Below are 18,232 nucleotides of genomic sequence, written 5' to 3'. Positions count from 1 at the left end.
AGATGAACTATCTCCCTTAGGACAAAGCTTGCCTAGACATCAACTGAGCCACAGAGCGAAATTGGTGCAACTTTCGGTGATTTTCGTCCTATTGAGCTCGAATGTCCCTAGGGGCCAACGTCTAATTGATTTTAATTAAGGTGATAGCTATGTGCAAATTGGTTCACCTAATTTGGGCAAGAATCTGGTGATGAAATCCAGTTCTTATCTTGTTGGGGTGATTGCCCTTACTATGTGCGGATTAATTTGTGTATGTGTATCAGGCATGCATTCACACTTTTGCTGAATTTAAAATCAAACAATCACCACAATATTTCAGGCTAATTGGAAATCAATTTAAATAAGAAAGGTTCAGATGTTACCAAAGGGAATTTCCCCAGCAATTTTTTTTTATTTCAAAGCAAACCTCTACAGTATTCCTTTTTCAGTCGTTCCCTTTCTGAATGTCCCAAACTTCCTCTTTGGTTCCTGATCAAATGATACCAAGAAAAATCAAAAATTAGTAAGAGAGGAGAAGGAGATAAGGAAAGTAAAAATAGAAACTATTTTTATTTTATTTTTTTTATTTTTCGAAAAAAAAATTGAAAATTTTTTTTAATAAAAAGAAAAACAACTATGCTACCAATCCCCGGCAACGGCGCCAAAAATTGATAGTCAACTTTAAAGACCACGCAATAGCACGTATCTAATAGGATAGTGATTACGGGTATCGATCCACAGGGATTGGGGTATAGTTGTTTTCTTAAAAATAAAAATATTTAAAAGGATGAATTTGTGAAGACTATTAAACTAAGCAATTTAATAAAAGAAAATGCAATTAAAAGGATATCAGTTTAAGGGAATCTAGGGCAAGGAATTCACCACTAACATCGGAACAAGGGTTATTTATATTTTATTTCGTTCTTGGATTAACATGCAAATTGGCTACAAGCCTAATAAGCATTCGAATAGAAATTCACAAAAGTAATTTAGGCATAATCCATCTTCAGTTGGCATGAAATGTCTACCCTAATCTAAGGTGGCAGCACATCGCATCTTCCCTAGGCATGGACTATCTTATATTTACTTAGTGATCATGAAAAACAGTTGTATAAACATCATACTTAAAATCACAAAAATTAAATATGAGATGAAATAAAATATTCATTAAGAACAAAATAAAGTTTATACAACTCCAAGAATAGAAATCAAAAATATAAAACCCTTGGCCCTTTATTAGGGCTACATCCGGCCCTAGAGAAGATCAGCCTTTCATGGAGTGGTGGACGGCAGCAGCAGCACAGCAGCGGGCTCCCATCCCTTCCTTCTCTTTCTCCTTTGAAATATTCCCAAAATAGCCAAACCTCTCTCCCTCCTCTGCTTTTTTTTTATTTCTTGTGGGAACTCCCTGAGAAGAGCCAAGCTCTTCTTCTCCCGGTGGAGAACTTGGCCTCTGAGGAGAGATGGGATTCAAGGGGTCCGTCTCCTCCTCCTTTTATAGCCTTCACCAGCCCTCTCTCCTCCCCTGTTCCGAGTGCAGATAAGGATGAAAAGCTATGGGATAAGGCAGATGAATCTGCTCCTTGATCCTTGGACGCGGTGGGATAAGGAAGATGAGAAGAAAGCCGTTGGGAGGAATGAAATCCTGAAGTTTGCTTGGATAAAGATGAATCACGTCCGTGAATGGGAGATGATCCAGAAGAAGCGGGATGCTGGGACGCGTTCACAGATTGGGGAGGCATTGGAACGAGGTGAAGATAAGAGTGATACGGTTGGGAGATGATGAAGTTTGGGACTCGGCTGAAGCTGGGAAGTCTGTGGGATTTGATTTTATCCCGTGGAGATATAGACACTGGGAAGAAAACAGAATGAAGGAGCTGGGGTTAATCGGGATGATAGCAGACGTTGGGAAGAAGTTGATGATCCGTGATCCATGGGATGTTGCTTGATCTTCGGCTGCAGGTGATGGCGAGGACGTGGACCAAGATGCAAGGGATGCTGAGATTATTCTGTGGATAAGAATGAATTCAGGTGCTTGGAACGGCTGGAAGGTTGATCGCAAAGGGAAGATTGGCCTGTTCTGTTTCCGAAACAGGGGAGATTCACAGCATATGCGAACGGGTGATGAGGATGAATTCTGTTTGGATCCCGTGAATGCAGGAGAGTTCGGAAGGAGTTGGATTGATTCAAAGAGAAAATCGTGGAAGGCAATCGGGATGAGCATGGCTCTGTTTTGAAGCTAAAACAGGGGATGCGGAACTGTGAACGTTGGGGTGTTGTTCACGACTTAGATAAGGTGCCGGAAGAATCGGAAAATAAGGATGAATTGAGGGAGAGGGAAGATGCTGAGGATTCAGATGTGGTCATGGGATGGAGATAGATCACGAGCGTATGGTTTGGAAGAAGGATACGGCTGTGATGTGGAGCATTGGTTGCGGGAAGATGAAGCTAAGGAGTGATTTGTGGACGTTGGGTTAATCCATGGGTGAGCAGCTGGGAGGATGGAATTGGATCCATGCGGCTGATCTGGAACGAACTCACAAACGGGATGATAAAGTTGGGATGAGGATGTGGACATGGAAAGAATGGGATTGGGTTAGGATCTAGCGGAAGAACATGGCTAAACTATGAATGGGTGTGGTCGGCCGGGTGAGGGGTTGAGCTTATTTTAATGTGGTTTGGCTAGGAAGATGGAATTAACCTCATATGGCTGGGAACACGGTTGGGGTGTGGGCTTAGGCAATCACTCAATTGGATTTGACTTGACCTGCATATATAAAACTTAATAAATAATCAAATCAAACTTTGATAGTTTATAAAAATGCAATGGTGAAGGTAACACATTTTTTAGTTACATTTACAAAATATGTGAATTAAAATAATGATAAGTGCTATGAATAGGATATTAATTTATGCATTATTTAGCACTTATCAGCTTCCTCTAGCAAGAGAATAGCTTTTGATGATGATGCAGGAATACTTGAGGAAAAGATGGATCACATGACTCTACAAGAGGATGAACCCAAGCAAGTTGAAGAAACTTCAACAAGCCAAGAGATAATTGCCGAACATGGGCTTACAAAGGCTTGGAGGTATGCTCACGGTCACCCTAAAGAGTTAATTTTAGATGATCCATCTCAACCTGTTAGAACTAGAGCCTCTCTTAGAAACTTAAATAATCATCTTGCATTTGTTTCACATTTAGAACCTAAAAATATTGAAGAAGCTGAAAGTGATGTAAATTGGATAAATGCTATGCAAGAGGAACTTAACTAATTTACAAGAAATAAAGTATGGAACTTAGTTGAAAGACCCACTAAATACTCAATAATTGAAACTAAATAGATATACAAAAATAAACTTGATGAAAATGGAGTTGTGGTTAGGAACAAGTATAGACTAGTAGCAAAGGGCTATAATCAAGAAGAAGGTATAGACTTTGATGAGACTTTTGCTCCTGTGGCTGGACTTGAGGAAATTAGATTGTTACTAGCATTTGCATGTTATAAAGATTTTAAATTATTTCAAATGGATGTAAAAAGTGCCTTCTTGAATGGGTATATTAATGAGGAGGTTTATGTAGAACAACCTCCTGGTTTTGAGAATCATCAATACCCCAATTATGTTTATAAACTAAATAAAGCACTTTATGGTCTAAAACAAGCCCCTAGAGCATGGTATGAAAGACTTAGCAAATTTCTATTAGGCCATTAATTTTCTAGAGAAATGTTGATACAACCCTATTTTTGAAAAAAGAAAATAAAGATATATTAGTAGTGCAGATTTATGTAGATGATATTATTTTCGGTGCTACTAACAATCGTCTTTGCGAAGAGTTTGCTGAATTAATGCAGAGTGAATTTGAGATGAGCATGATGGGAGAATTGAACTACTTCCTCGGACTTCAAATCAAACAATCTAAGGAAGAGATTTTCATCAATCAAGCTAAATACATCAAGAAAATGCTAAAGAAGTTTGATATGGATGGAAACAAGTCAATTGGCACTCCCATGAGCTCATCATGCAAGCTAGACAAAGATGAATCAGGTAAATCAGTAGATCAAAAGCTGTATAGAGGTATGATAGAATCATTATTATATCTTACAGCGAGTAGACCTGATATCATGTTTAGTGTATGCATGTGTGCTAGATATCAATCTAATCCTAAGGAATCACACCTAATTGCGGTTAAGAGAATTTTTAAATATCTAATAGGAACAAAAAACATAGGTCTATGGTACTCTAAAGAATCAAGCATAAACTTAATAGGGTACACTGATTCCGACTTCGCTAGTTGTCAACTTGATAGAAAAAGCACTAGCGGGTCATATCAATTTTTAGGAGAGAACTTAATTTCATGGTTTAGCAAAAAATAAAACTCGGTTGCACTATCTACGACGGAAGCCGAATATGTTGCTGCCGGAAGTTGTTGTGCTCAAATTTTATGGATCAAGCAACAACTTGAAGATTATGGCATTAAACAAGATAACAGTTTCATAAATTATGATAATACAAGTGTCATAAATCTAACTAAAAATCCAATTCAGCACTCAAGAACTAAACATATTGAGATAAGACATCACTTCATAAGAGATTATGTGTTAAATGGTGATGTGATGCTTGACTTTGTTTGTACTGATGATCAACTTGCTGATATCTTCACAAAATCCTTGAGTGAAGATCGATTTTGTATTCTTAGAAGAGGGTTAGGAGTGATTGATCCATTCTTGTGATACTCTCCTCTAATTCATTGATTTTGATGATTAGCTTATGTTGGATATAAGATTTCTCGTCTATGGTCATCAAATCATTCTTTAAGTTCTAAAGATTTTTATATCTCTCTCCTTTGGCACGGAATTAACTGAGTTTTTGGTTGTGCCAGAGTTCGAGTCGACTCGAATGAATCTAAGAGTCGACTCGCGTTTTTTCAGGAGTCGACTCGAGGTCGAGTTAACTCCAGAGTCGACTCAAGGTCGGAAATCCATCTTTTAACTCTAATCGAAATATTTTTCCCCACTTCTATTTCGGCCGCCACTGTTCATAAAAGCCCTAGAGTCGTCTCCTACCTCGTCGCCGACCCATTTTCTCGTCGTTTTTTCCTTATTTTCTCCCTTTCTTCTTGTCTTTCCTTCGAATTTAGGTCAAAAATGCCTAGAAAAGCCGTTGTCCCGAGCCGGAAGAGATCTCTCACCGCGAGCGTCACCGAGAGACGGTCCAAGGCGCGGAATGAACCTGTGAGGCCACCACCTCCGGTTCCCTCTCCGCTTAGGCCGACTCCCTCGTGTTTGTGTGCTGGGAGGGTTGTCTCCACCGGAAGGAAGGTCAACTTTGACTTCCTCTCCCAGGAAGGTTTCACCTTAGGGCATTGTCTTAGGGCACAGGGTTTAGAGTATTTTTGTTCACTTGACCTCCCTACATACCCAGGGTTGGTTAGAAAATTTTATGGGACCGTCACACGGGGTGGCGGTGGTATCCAAGGGACTGTAGCAAATGTTCCTATTTTCATTTCGGAGGATTTCATTGCTCGAGTCCTCCATCTCTCCCGAGAGGAGATTGTTCCCACACATCTCACTGATATGACTGAGGCCCTTACGACCATCTTAGGGAGCCCACCTCAATCCCCCATAGAGGAGGTGTTTGCAAATCAGCTTTCAACTGAAATGCGACTCCTCCTAAGTATCATTTCTAGGACTCTCTTTCCTAAGACCGGAAGGTTTGACATCATTTCTGAGAGAGACCTAGGCTTGATGTTCCACATTCTACATGACACTTCCATCAACTTCCCCAAACTTATCTACAGCTATATCTGTGAACCCCTAGACAAACCTAGGTTGAGTCTCCCCTATGGTATGCTTTTCACACTCATTTTTAGGGAGTTAGAAGTTCCTATCCCTAAGGGAGAACCCTCTCGCTCCCTCAGACACACATACCACATGGGTGAGGGGACTCTCCACCGAATGAGTTTCCACAAGGTGGAGGGTGTTTGGGTTAGGAGGACATTCACATCTACACCATCTGACCCCACTACTCATCACTCACCTATCTCTGACCATGACCAAGACCACTCCACAGATCCTTCCACCTTCCCATCCACATCTGGTCCTTCATTCCCTGTTGAGCCATCTACTTCAGCTGGACCCTCTACAGTTCCACCACCTCAGCAGCCCCTAGAGGTTAGGATTTGTCCTGAACAGCTTCGAGAGTTGAGGATGACATAGTGAGGGAGCTCAGAGGTACCTCCAGTGCACCCTCCACTGACATCACTCCTTTCACAGTAGCAGTCTCCATGATGATAGCTGAAGTAAAAGAGGAGCTGTCAAGTCTGAGAAGTCTAGTTCAGGGTCAGTACTTGAGCCTCACAGCTATTAAGGAAGACACAAAGGAAATGCGCGACTCTATTAGAGCTGAGCTGCTAACACAAAGTCAAGGTGCAGAAAGGCTCGCAAATGTATTGATAGATAAGCTGGATACAATCAATGCAAGTGTGACCCAACTGACCCAGACACATGCTACGGCAACCTCAGAGATTATTACACAACTAGAAAATGTGTCTGAAGGAATAAGCCTGGTTATGCAGGCTCATCGGCGAGGCATGGGTGCATCATCCTCTTCTGCTAAAAGTCCTTAGAGTTGTACTTTTATTTTATCATTCAAAGTTCTTTTGGACTTTCCATCATGTATTCAAATTTTGTAATCAATGAACTGAAGTCATTTTCTGACAAATTGTGCATTCTGTCTTTTGTGTTATGACTTTGTGTGTTATGTGCTTCTACATTGATTCTTTGATACTTCACCTTTTTGCTATGATGACAAAAAGGGAGAGAAAGTATGATACGTGTATGTAAAATGTAAAAGGAATCACTAAACAAGAAATTCTTTAAGCCAAATGTGATACAAATTTTCCCTTCTATAAAAGAGAATATTAAAAGAAAATTCAGAAAACTTGAACAAAGTTTAAACAAAATTGAATGCACATGCTGAGGGGGAGAATCTGAAATTATAAGAAAGCATACTCATTAAAAATATATAAGCCAAACAATTGATTGCATGAGATGAAGGCTTATATAATTCCAAATGAAATGGGGAGCTTTAATTTCAGAATTTACTGACTCATACCTTTCAATTTTTGGATACATTAAATAACTAGACATTTGAATTCATTTTAAAACTTTACTATGAATCACTTCTTGTATGAGCAATTTACTTTACAAATACTCAATGTTTTGTTATCATCAAAAAGGAGAAGATTGTGGAGTGATTGATTATACCCCTATTTGATTTTAATGAGCTCAAAACATTTGAGTATATTTTATGTTGTTCTAATGAATTCAATCTAGTGTTTCAGGCAAATATATGTGAATTTCTGTTTAAGTGCCTCAAGCCTTGATTCAAAGTAATTTGGCAAAGTGTTGAACTCAATTTGAACCAAAGTCTGAAGCTCGAGTCGACTCCGGAAGATTACGAGTCGACTCCATGTGCTTCAAAGGTTCTGGCACAAGCTCGAGTCGACTCCGGTACACTACGAGTCGACTCCGACTGAGAACAGACAGAAAGACAGAAAGAAGAATTTTGGACCCTATCACCGAGTCGACTCCAACAGGTTTCGAGTCGACTTCGATGCTTGCCGAGTCGACTTTCGACGGTTCCGAGTCGACTCCAAAAGGTAACAGACAGAAAGACAGAATGTTGGATCTTAGACCCTATTACTGATCGACTCCAGAAGGTTACGAGTTGACTCCGAAGTTTGGCGAGTCAACTCCTAGTTATGTCTGAGTCGACTCCCAGAGGAAAGCAGTCTGAAAGGAAGAGAACTAATCTGAGAGACCCTGTGAACGAATCGACTCCAAGAGTTCCATAGTCGACCCCCAAGTCAGCCGAGTCGACTCCAACAAGGCGCGAGTCGACTCCGAGGCAGTTCAATTCAAAAGACAGAGAATCAATTTTTCGACCTCTGAGAACGAGACGTCTCCAGAAGATCTCAAATCGCCTCTCAAGACAGCCGAGTCGACTACAAGAAAATTCGAGTCAACTCGAGGATGAAAAACAGAAAGATGGATTTCTGGAACCCTGAGAACGAGCCGACTCCTAAGTGCCCGAGTCATCTCCAGAAGTTGGCGAGTCGACTCCAGTTTGGTCCGAGTCGACTCCAGGACGGGACAAGCACTTTAATTCATCCTGAATAGTGGGTGAGTCGTCTTCTGTAAAGAGCGAGTCGACTCCAGCAACAGCCGAGTCGACTCCAGATCGCACGAGTCGACTCCGATCCCAACGGATACATTGTCAGGATGTGCAGACGAGACAGAACGGCTATGAATCAGTCTCTAACGGCTATTTTTCAAAGGGAACCACTTAAATAACCAGAATGAACAGTAGTAGACAACAAGAGAGCTATTCCATTCAAACAAAAAGGCATTTCCACCTACCAAGAGCTTCTTAAGAGTAAATACAAGAAAAAAAAGGAAGAGGTGCATTCAACTCAATCTGAGAAGTACTTCCTTCGCATTCAAGGCTCTACTACTGTCCTCCAATCTTCAGTCCTTTCAAGAGGAGACTCAGAAATCGAGAAGCCCTCTACTTCTCCATCTAAAATCTGTTTGAGGGATTCTAACTTTACTTTGCATTTATTGTTTTCACATCTGCTTTTTTAGAAGCTTTCTTTGTGAAATCCTAAACTTTATTTTTCTTACTTGATTCAATCAGGGGATTGAATTAAGGGTTGTAAGGTTTGTTGGTGAGCCAAAGAAAAAACCAACGGTGTAAGGTTGTGGTTGGTGAACCGGAGAAAACCAACTGGGTTTGATTGTGAATCCGAAAAAATAATCGGATGGTTCTAGTCGGTGAGCCTGTGAAAACCGACCGAGTTCATTGTAAACTCATGAAAATAACAAGTTGGGTTGTGAGCTTGTAAAACAACTGGCTGTAATCCTAGGGATTATAGTACACTCCCAAGTGCGGCTTGAGAAGTGGACGTAGGAGCAAGAGTTGGCTCCGAACCACTATAAATTTTACTGTGTTTGCATTGGCTAATTGTCTCTTTCTCTCCCTTCACTCACTGCATCTAGTAATCTAACTATTCTGCTTGCATTAGATTTAGTTAATTACTCATTATACTTTTAATTGGTCAAGATTTAATTAAAACCCAATTCACCCCCCCCCCCCCCTCTTGGGTTGTCTCCTTGGGCAACACCATTGCCGCTAAAGATCAAAAGGGACTTTGCAAACAAATAAGGAGCAATTTGAATTTTCGGCAATTCACAAAGAAGAAACTCTCAGCAATCTGAATTTTCGGCAACTCACAGAGAAGAAACTCTCTGTTTCTTCTTTGGTTCACCTATAACATTTAACTCTCTTTGGCCTCGCTCCCAATAGAGAAACTCTCCTCGAATCTCTGCAAAAAGATAAGGTATTAAAAAGGACTCTGGAAAAAAAAACCAAGCAATCTGAATTTTCTGCAATAGGAAATAGAGAGTTTCTTTTCTATTTCTTCTTTGGTTCACCTATAACACTCTAACTCTCTTTGGCCATGCTACCAATGGAGAAACTCTTCCCTCTGCCAATAGATAAGGTTTTATTTCTATTTTTTCGGCTACAGGAAACAGAAAAGAGGGAGCGGAAACAAAAGCCCTATTTGCGGAACATTTCCCAAACATTTCCGCAAGTTTTGAACCTTAATGGCAATGAAAGGGCATCTTCAGAATTTAAAAAAAAACAAACCTCTATTAAGGACCAGTAATTAAGATTATCTCTCATTCTTGGACTGGAAAACTCTATTTGGGTTAATAGACACTTTTTGTTACGGTGTAGTCATGGGGAGGGTGGGGAATTAATTTCACCAATTATATATTGTAATACAAATACAAGAATAATGGTCTTACTTCTAGGTAGACAAGCACATATATGATATATGTAATATAGATTAAAAATGCTTTCAGCTGCATATTAAGTAGACACCAAAAATTTCTCTAGGCCAATAATACTAGCCCGACAATTCCATATTCAACTGTAGTCACACATTACACTAAGTTAAACCAATGTTAGCAAGAAATGATGATGATGAGGCACGAGCCATCGGCAATCTCCAAAGAGAAGCCACAGGTAGTCTAGCTTTTCTCATTCAAAACACACAAATTAATAGTTAAAAAGAAAAAAAAAACCATGCAACCTTGAGAGGACTTTTTTTTATTCAAAAGTTTCAAAGATGTAGTATGATAAAATCTAGATAACTAAATAGTTAAGTTGGAGAGAATACAAACTCATGATATCTCACTACCACAAAACAAGCGCATAGTGATAGCCCATTATCAGTCACTATTTGTGACGGATTAGTGACAGACAGGAATTTGGTCACCGTGGTGTGAACTTAGTGACAAATTAGTGATAGACCGATCACAGAATACATGGATTGGGTGGGTGCCAATTTTTCAATAGTGGTGTGTGCATTAAGGGAAACAGTTACAATGACTTTGAGAGTGACTATTATGGGATGTTGGTTGACATAATCGAGTTAGACTATTTTAGGTTTGGTAATAAGGTAGTGTTATTCAAATATGATTGGTATGATATGGATAAGGGTATGAAAGTGCATCCTCAACATGGCCTCGTTGAGATCAATTACAAACTAAGACTTTCAACCAATGATCCTTTTGTATTAGCTCAACAAGCACATCAGGTGTTCTACACTGGTTACCTAGGTAAGAAGAAGAATTGAAGACTGTGGTGGGCAGTAATTAAGACAAAAGCTAGACGTAGGTTTCCTTCTAGTGGGACAGAAGTAAATTTTCTTGATTTTTATCAAGAAGAGAACCACAAGATTCCTACCCCAATCTCGATGACAGATGAGCTTGATGATCCAGACATTTTGGTTGGTGTTAATAGAGATGCAGAAGAACTTGATACAACAGAAATTGAGTTGACAGCTAACCAAATAGAAGAGGACTTTGAGGATGAAGAAGAAGATTTTGAAGATGAACAAACCGAGGAAGAGGAGCATGAGGCTGAGGAAGATTAAAATACAACATGTATATTTATGAATGCTAATATAACTAATTTTAGACTTATAAATTATAATTGTGCAGACAAGGGAAAGAGCAAAGGGAAAGCAACAGATCCATTGATTGCTCTTTAGTTTGATTGGATTTGTTGACATTCATATTGGAAAATAACTATAACTTTTTATTGTTGTGCAGCTATGGCCAAAAGAAAAGGAAAATCAACAGGTAATGGAAAAGCGGCTTTAGTACTAGCTATTACTCAATCTCGGGCTGCTACTCAAGTTTCTCCTCGACCTCCTAGGTTGCCTGAGGGTGTCGAGGAATGTCATGATGATGATGACTACATCCCTGATGAGGACATGGATGAAGAGGTGGATACAGATAAAGAAATAAATGATGAGATGAATAGTGCAGTGCAAAATCATGAGGATACAATGAATGGGGATCAAATGAATGATGAATTTGAGGCTGATCCAAGATAGAGCAATGGCCGCGAGCCAACCCTTAAAGCCTTTATTGATGCAAATGGAAAAGTGGTTGTTAGGTGCACAAAAAGAATATATGAAAATATCACTTTCTTTCATCACTAACTTGAATTTATGTGTTTGTTGCAATTAAAGTATTTAGTTTATTTTTTAATAAATATTTTTTAAATTGCAGGTTTCTTGATTATGAGGTCAGTCATAAAGTTGTTGCTATCATGCGCCAATTTTTCAATGGTCCTTGGTTGTCATGGAGGGAGGTCCCTGCACATGCTAAAGTTGGAATGTGGAACAAGTTTGAGGTGATGTAATTAATTTATATTTCTTATCATTAACTTTTGCCCTTGTTATACTTGCCAATTAGTAAGTCTGATTATTTGCGACCTATATATTATTAGGAGATATACACAATTCTTTCAAAATAATTGCATCATGTGCATTAAGTTTGGAACAAGCATTGTCAGTGATGGTTGATAACCTCATTAGGGAGGGTCATAAGCGAAAAGCTTGTGGAATCAAAAGGAGATTTAAATAGAGCCCGTGATAAACCCCCTGATTGGATCTCTAAAGAAAATTGGAATAAGCTAATTAACATTTGGATTTCTGCAGAATGAAAGAAGAAATCAGAAGCCAATAAAAAAAATAAAAACACCATGAAGAATGGTCACATCTCTAAACACTGTGGAGGATCAATTGCATTTATCAATCATGACGAACAATTGGTACACATCTTTATTCAATTAGATTTCTATAATAATTTTCATATTATTGTTCAATCATCTCAAATCAGCCCATTATATGTTAATGAATTTTTTTTTCCTCTTTTGTAGAAAATAAAGTTCGGTAGGGAGCCAACAATAGTTGAATCTTTTAATCGGATGCATAAGACAAAGCAAGACATGGGAGGATATGTGGAAAAGAGAAGTAAAGCTGTCATGGTAAGCATAATTTTTTTATGATTCATAAATATTATTGAGCTTGCTCATGTTTATCTCTTGTTTGATCCACCATAATGTTTTTCTCTTCTTTCAAATTAACTGGCAGATAAAGTATTCAGTTGAATACTCCAAAAAATATGGTGATGCCTCCACCTCAGATGCTCCACCACGTGATTATAACTTGTGGTTTGAGGCAACTGGTGTCCCAACTCATGGCCATGTCTATGGCTTTAGTCCCCTAGAGGATCTCACTGGAATTATTGGGCAATCATCATCCTCTTCCACCTCTACAAGTCAAGCTCCAGAGCTTTACATGTGTGAAGACCTTCTAAGTATTCTTGAGCACAAAAAGAACAAATGGCAAGAGGAGGTTCTTCAAAAGATGAGAGAAGAGATTGGCTTTGGACCAAGGCATGCAGATCAGGGGAGTAATGGTGATTCTAGTTCTACTGATTATGCTTCATTATGATTGCTTTTGCCTTAGATAATAGGTCTTTGCATTCCTAGGAGGAATATAATCTTTGTTGATCTCTATGACATACTTTTTGACTTTGAATTTGATCGATTTAGGACATGTTGATACCTATTTTGAATAACATGTTAAATAACTTTTGCGTAATGTTGAATGCTTTTGCTATTAATGTATTATTATTATTATGAACCAATCAATGTACTAAATGTACTAGGTTATTGGAATGTGAATAGTGACCAAATTTGGTTACTGAATTATTTACCAAGTATTATGACAAGCAGCCATAAACTTAGTGACATGATTTTGGTTACTAAAAATTGATTTTGTTCAGTGAGTTGTGACAAATTAGTGAAGGTAACCTTGTCACTAGGTCAGTGATGAAATTAGTGACAAATTTAGTGACAAAATTTATAACCCGACTAAATTTGTCACTGAAGGTTGTAACAGATCAGTGACCAAACTTGTGACTAAATCAATGGCCAAGTTACCTTCGTCACTAACTCAGTGACTGGTTAGTAATGAAAAATACGTAATTTTTAAAATATTTGATTTTTGGATTTGTAACGGCTTAGTGACGGCGGTTCTGTCACAGAGTTTAGTGACGGAAATCGCCGCCTCACTGAGAATTTAGTGGTGCGTATTTTTGTAACCAATTTAGTGACGGAAGCTCTGGTCACAAATTCCGTATTAGTAACCAGAAACACAGTATAGTGACAGGAATCGCTGTCACTATATGCATGTTTTCTGGTAATGTCTAGCAAACCAAATTGTAATACCATGTTAGCCGTTCATGTGACTCCAAAAATTTAAAACATATAAAGAATGGATCAATATTGTATATCAAATTTAACAAATATTAGAGTTGGTTATAGGTTCGATAAATCAATATTTAATATAAAATTAATATTTGATGGTACAAGACTTGTAGATTAAGGTTGGTAGGCCAGTTTGGAGAATAGTGGCTACGACCAAATGCCCATGGATGTCCGGTTCTTAAAGTTTGCCACTAGACATGACTTATGTAAAGCAGGGAAATCTTTTATTTTGGCATATCATTACCAGCACTAATATTAGTATAGGCCAGTGAGCCATAACTCAGGGTCCTTGGACCCACAATTCCTATGATGGGTCCTTTTTGACTAGATGCCTAGGCTCCTTATTCTTCAATAAGAATTTTTAAAAGTAGTTTAAAAAAAAAAAAAAAAACTAGTCACCTTTGCATAAAGGAATGCCAAATAGAAATCTGATGAGTAGGTGTCCACCAATCTTTGGAAGATATCTTCTTTTATAGGCTGCCAAAAGATTTCATGATAAGCTCCAGCGGTTAACATGCGCATTTATTCATGAAATAAAATGCTTTTTCCAGACATAAATCATACGAGTTATATATGTTTGTATGCGTGTTTGCGATATCTCTAACCCGTGTCTTAATGCATGATTTGGAAATTGTGTTCATGATGATTCACGGAATTTTCAAAGATTCATTAAAATTTATGTGAGAGTTTCCAGTGTCATACTTCGACCGCTATGCCAGATTGTACATATATAGTTCTCCAGTCCAGTTAGATTCTAGAGTTAGATTTAAAACTTAAATTCTATTAACTCAAAACACGCGATAAGTTTATTTAACTGATCGTAATTTGCATCTTGAGTCATTGTAAACATGCCAGAAGGACAAGCACAGGATCGAAATGCACCACCTGCAAGCTCTGTGCTGCAACGACATTTTTATTTTGAGAAAAATGCTAAATAGCATCACTAATGCCATGAACAAGGAGCATTACTCTCTGTTGACTTTGCTAATTAAGAACACAAGCTTCCAAATCTTGGAAAAAAAGAAAAAAAGGGAAGTATTTGTAATCACAATTTGTGTTTGTAACAGCAGTTATAGCAGCAATGCAATTTCTTCTTCTCCAATTTATAGAAGCTCTGGGCAATTGGCTACATAACATTTCACCACCATGCTAAGCTGGCATCTTCAACGCATGCAAATTATATATCATAGATTAATTATTTTCTTTTGGTAAGGGAATGTATATAATTCAGAAGACTAATGTTTCAAGGGGCGACTTGTATGGTTGTATGATGAGCATGACTGGTGCCTTGTGTGAGTCAGGCTTTCCAGTAGACAATATAAATTAGAGAGCTGGCTGAGCTGCTGATAATTTTTTCCCCCAAAAATCTCTTAGTAAATCAAATATTGTTGTACTAATGGATGGTAACTCTGTTTCACTTGCTGAAAAAATACAATGACTAAACCATTTCTACATTTTTTTTTTTTAATAACTCAGTCTCACAAGCATCCACTGGCTCTCTAATCCAAACAAAACCCAGCTTGTTAAGTAGCACAAGGAAGGCAATACAAATAGAGGATATACTGAATTGCTCACTCCCACAAGGGACTGTACGCTTGCTCCATGGAAGACTCCCCATAGAAGTAGAAAGAGCTCTCTCTCACATCTCCATACCCAACCATCCCACCCTCATCCACGTACCAACCACCCATGTCGCCACCCGAAGGCGACCCTGCAGCCACCACCTCCATCTCCACCAAATCAAACGGGTCATCGATAAGGTAAGCCGAGGGGGATCCCGAGCAGTCATGGCTGTCGAGATCTGACAGGATGTCATCCAGCCCACAATCCTCACATTCCTCGTGAGCATGGATAGACTCTACCGCCATGATGCCGGCGGCGGCGGCGGCGGCGGGGGGGTTGATCTCGGCCTCGAGAGACCGCATCACGCAGCCGAGCCGATCGTCCTCGGGCTCCTCAAGGTGAGACTCATCTAGTAATTCCATGAGAAGGGTGCTGTCGATCTCCGGCACGTCCATCCCCTCCTCGCTGGCTCTCTCCAAACACTCCGCCGCCAAGGATGCCATTGCCAAGAAAAATGCTCAGAAGCAAAGAGAAGGTGAAGCTAAAAGCGCTACGGGAAGCAAGAGAAGGTGAGGAGGAGCTTGGTGACAGCCAACTCCCAAGGGTTGGATTATATATATATATATATATGTATATATACACGCGGGGAGTGAGGGGGTTGGGATATGATATTCCATGGAGGCGTGATGGATAACTTCCAAGGCCACACCTGAAGGCATGTCGCACCAAACCCACCGGCTCCCCATGTGGATGGATGGCGCGGCGCAGAGTTGGAGCACGAGGCGCGCCTGGCCAACCAAACCAACCTAACTTTCCAGCTAAGAAATGAAGGCAAGGGAAACAAGGACAGGGGACCAGGGGAGAGGGAGCGTCAGGACTCAGGAAGCAAAGTTAATTTTATTTTAAGAGGTGGGGTAAGTAAGACTGATGGACAGGTGGAGATATGAATGCTTGATGTCATAATTAGAGGGAGGGTTTGTGCTTGTAAATGATGATTCATAGTCCGAGCGTGGGTGTTGCAACATAATGAACAAGCTAAGATCTTAAAACTGGAAATGATGAGCATATTGGGTTGGTCAAACCAATAACCCATTAACCAAATCCTTAATCTATCTTCTGCCTCTTTTTTTTTTTTTTTTTTTTTTTTTTTTTTTTTTTTTTTTTTTTTTTTTTTTTTTTTTTTTTTTTTGGTACACCGGTTCCTCACACTGTGCGTATGTGAGTGCAGTAAAGGAAATCAAAAGATAGAAGCAAACTAAACGAAAGGAAAACATCCACTTGGTTCATTCAGAGGAACTCCTCCGAGTGATGCGCCGCGTAGGAGACCACCCGGTCAGCAGCTGAGTTGGCCTTCCGGTACACATGCGAGGTCCTGAAGGAGTCGCAGTCCGCTGCCATCCACCGTATGTCAAAGAGCAAGGGCTGCCCGTCCTACTCAGAGGGTCGCTCGCAGATCCCCTCTATCACCGCAGAAAAAAAAAATCTTTTAGGTTCTCATCATTTCCAGATAGGGGATGGGGTGTGACGGACTAAAGGTAGATTTATTCTCTCAGTAATCTGGTAGATCTCGTATCGTTTCCATAAAAAGGGGGGAAATTAATTCATTAATTTATAATATATTGCTTAATTATTGGAGAGTTCAAATCTTGTTCAATTAATGTTGTGAGAGCTGGATTCCTCACCGCTCATCCACACAATAGTTTATAGGGATCGAATCAAATAATAGTGGGTGTTTCTTGTCACCGGTTCAATTATCTATGGTTAATTAGTGCATGGTTGGCAGATGATCAAACCAGCAACTTTAATTCAAAAGTAGAACAAGATGGGAAAAAAAACATCTTGTTCTATTAGCACTGTGCACTTGCTGTAGTCAAGAGGGACAGCACAAATGGCTGCGATCTCGACATTAAGATATTTTAGATTTCATGCTAAAAATGAGATTTTGCTCCTTTTATTTACTCCGCATTTTTTGTTTCTCTATGAGATAAAAAGAGAAAAAGCTGGCAAGGTGAATGTATATAGAACAAGAAAATATATACATCAAATAATCAATCATTCAATAACTTCAGATTTGTTGTCGGAGTTTGCTTCATCTAAAGAAAATATCTTTGCTGAAACTTCTTATACGCCAACATATATATTGTATACCTTACCTACACATTCACATTTTTTTTTTGTTATAAATTAAATCTAGACAAAATCCATCTTATTTTTAAGATAAGAGTTACGAACATACTAGTAATTAAATTGACTTGCTTCTCTCTTATGCAGCTATATGTGATAAAATCAAACGTGCCAGAGCGATCGACAATTGTGAAGATACATGCATTCTGCTTCTTTGGAACATCGGCTAATATACTGAATTGAATCTAGATCAAACCAAATAATGAAAACCTAAGTAAGTTATCCGGTATGCAATTGGATAGAGCCGATCGAGCCCAACCTCTTTACATTCATTATTCAATGGGTCGGTGGCTGAGTTCTGACCATGCTTCTGGTGGAGCACATGGTGATGTTGGGGGGGTGGGTGGGGTTTATGATCTCTCCCAATCGCCTCCTTATCCTTAGTAGGTGGTTCTTTGGAGTCTGGACTCCAAACCAAACCCCACATGCAACTCAAATCTCATCATGTTGGTTCAAGGAAATGACTCCAATGGCCTCAACACTTGGATCCAGTACTGCTATGTAGGCCTCCAGGGCCCTTCACTAATGGCCCTCAAGCGTACGTCCGGGTTTGTGTCTCATCATGGTGAACCCACTGAATGGACTGTGGACCATCATGGCAAATAATTGTAAGTGCAGGACTCCATGTTGGCCATGGCATGGCTAGTAATGCAATGGCCATTATGTTTCCTTGAAACTAAACAAACCCAATGCCTCATGGCCCTTTGTAATTAGACAAGTGACAAAGGTATGTTCTGTCAAAAAATCTATAGCACTCCATTTTAGTGGGCATTTTCATAGCTTTACCTTGTGTAGTGGAGAAAGGGCC

At 39.4% G+C, this 18,232-nt stretch overlaps 1 protein-coding gene across 1 annotated transcript; it reads right to left on the bottom strand.

Annotated features, from left to right (window-relative positions):
* Positions 1-15,027: 15,027 nt before the first annotated feature.
* Positions 15,028-15,852, bottom strand: LOC103707372. The gene has a single exon (XM_008791825.4). It carries the CDS (start codon positions 15,741-15,743, stop codon positions 15,249-15,251), a length of 495 nt encoding a protein of 164 aa, XP_008790047.2. The 5' UTR covers positions 15,744-15,852; the 3' UTR covers positions 15,028-15,248.
* Between the last annotated feature and the right edge of the window lie 2,380 nt (positions 15,853-18,232).

Source organism: Phoenix dactylifera, chromosome 4, assembly GCF_009389715.1.
Source record: "Phoenix dactylifera cultivar Barhee BC4 chromosome 4, palm_55x_up_171113_PBpolish2nd_filt_p, whole genome shotgun sequence".
In the NCBI taxonomy this organism is placed as follows: Eukaryota; Viridiplantae; Streptophyta; class Magnoliopsida; order Arecales; family Arecaceae; genus Phoenix; species Phoenix dactylifera.
The sequence above is the reverse complement of the archived record's forward strand: the minus strand, read 5'-3'. Positions and strand labels throughout refer to the sequence as shown.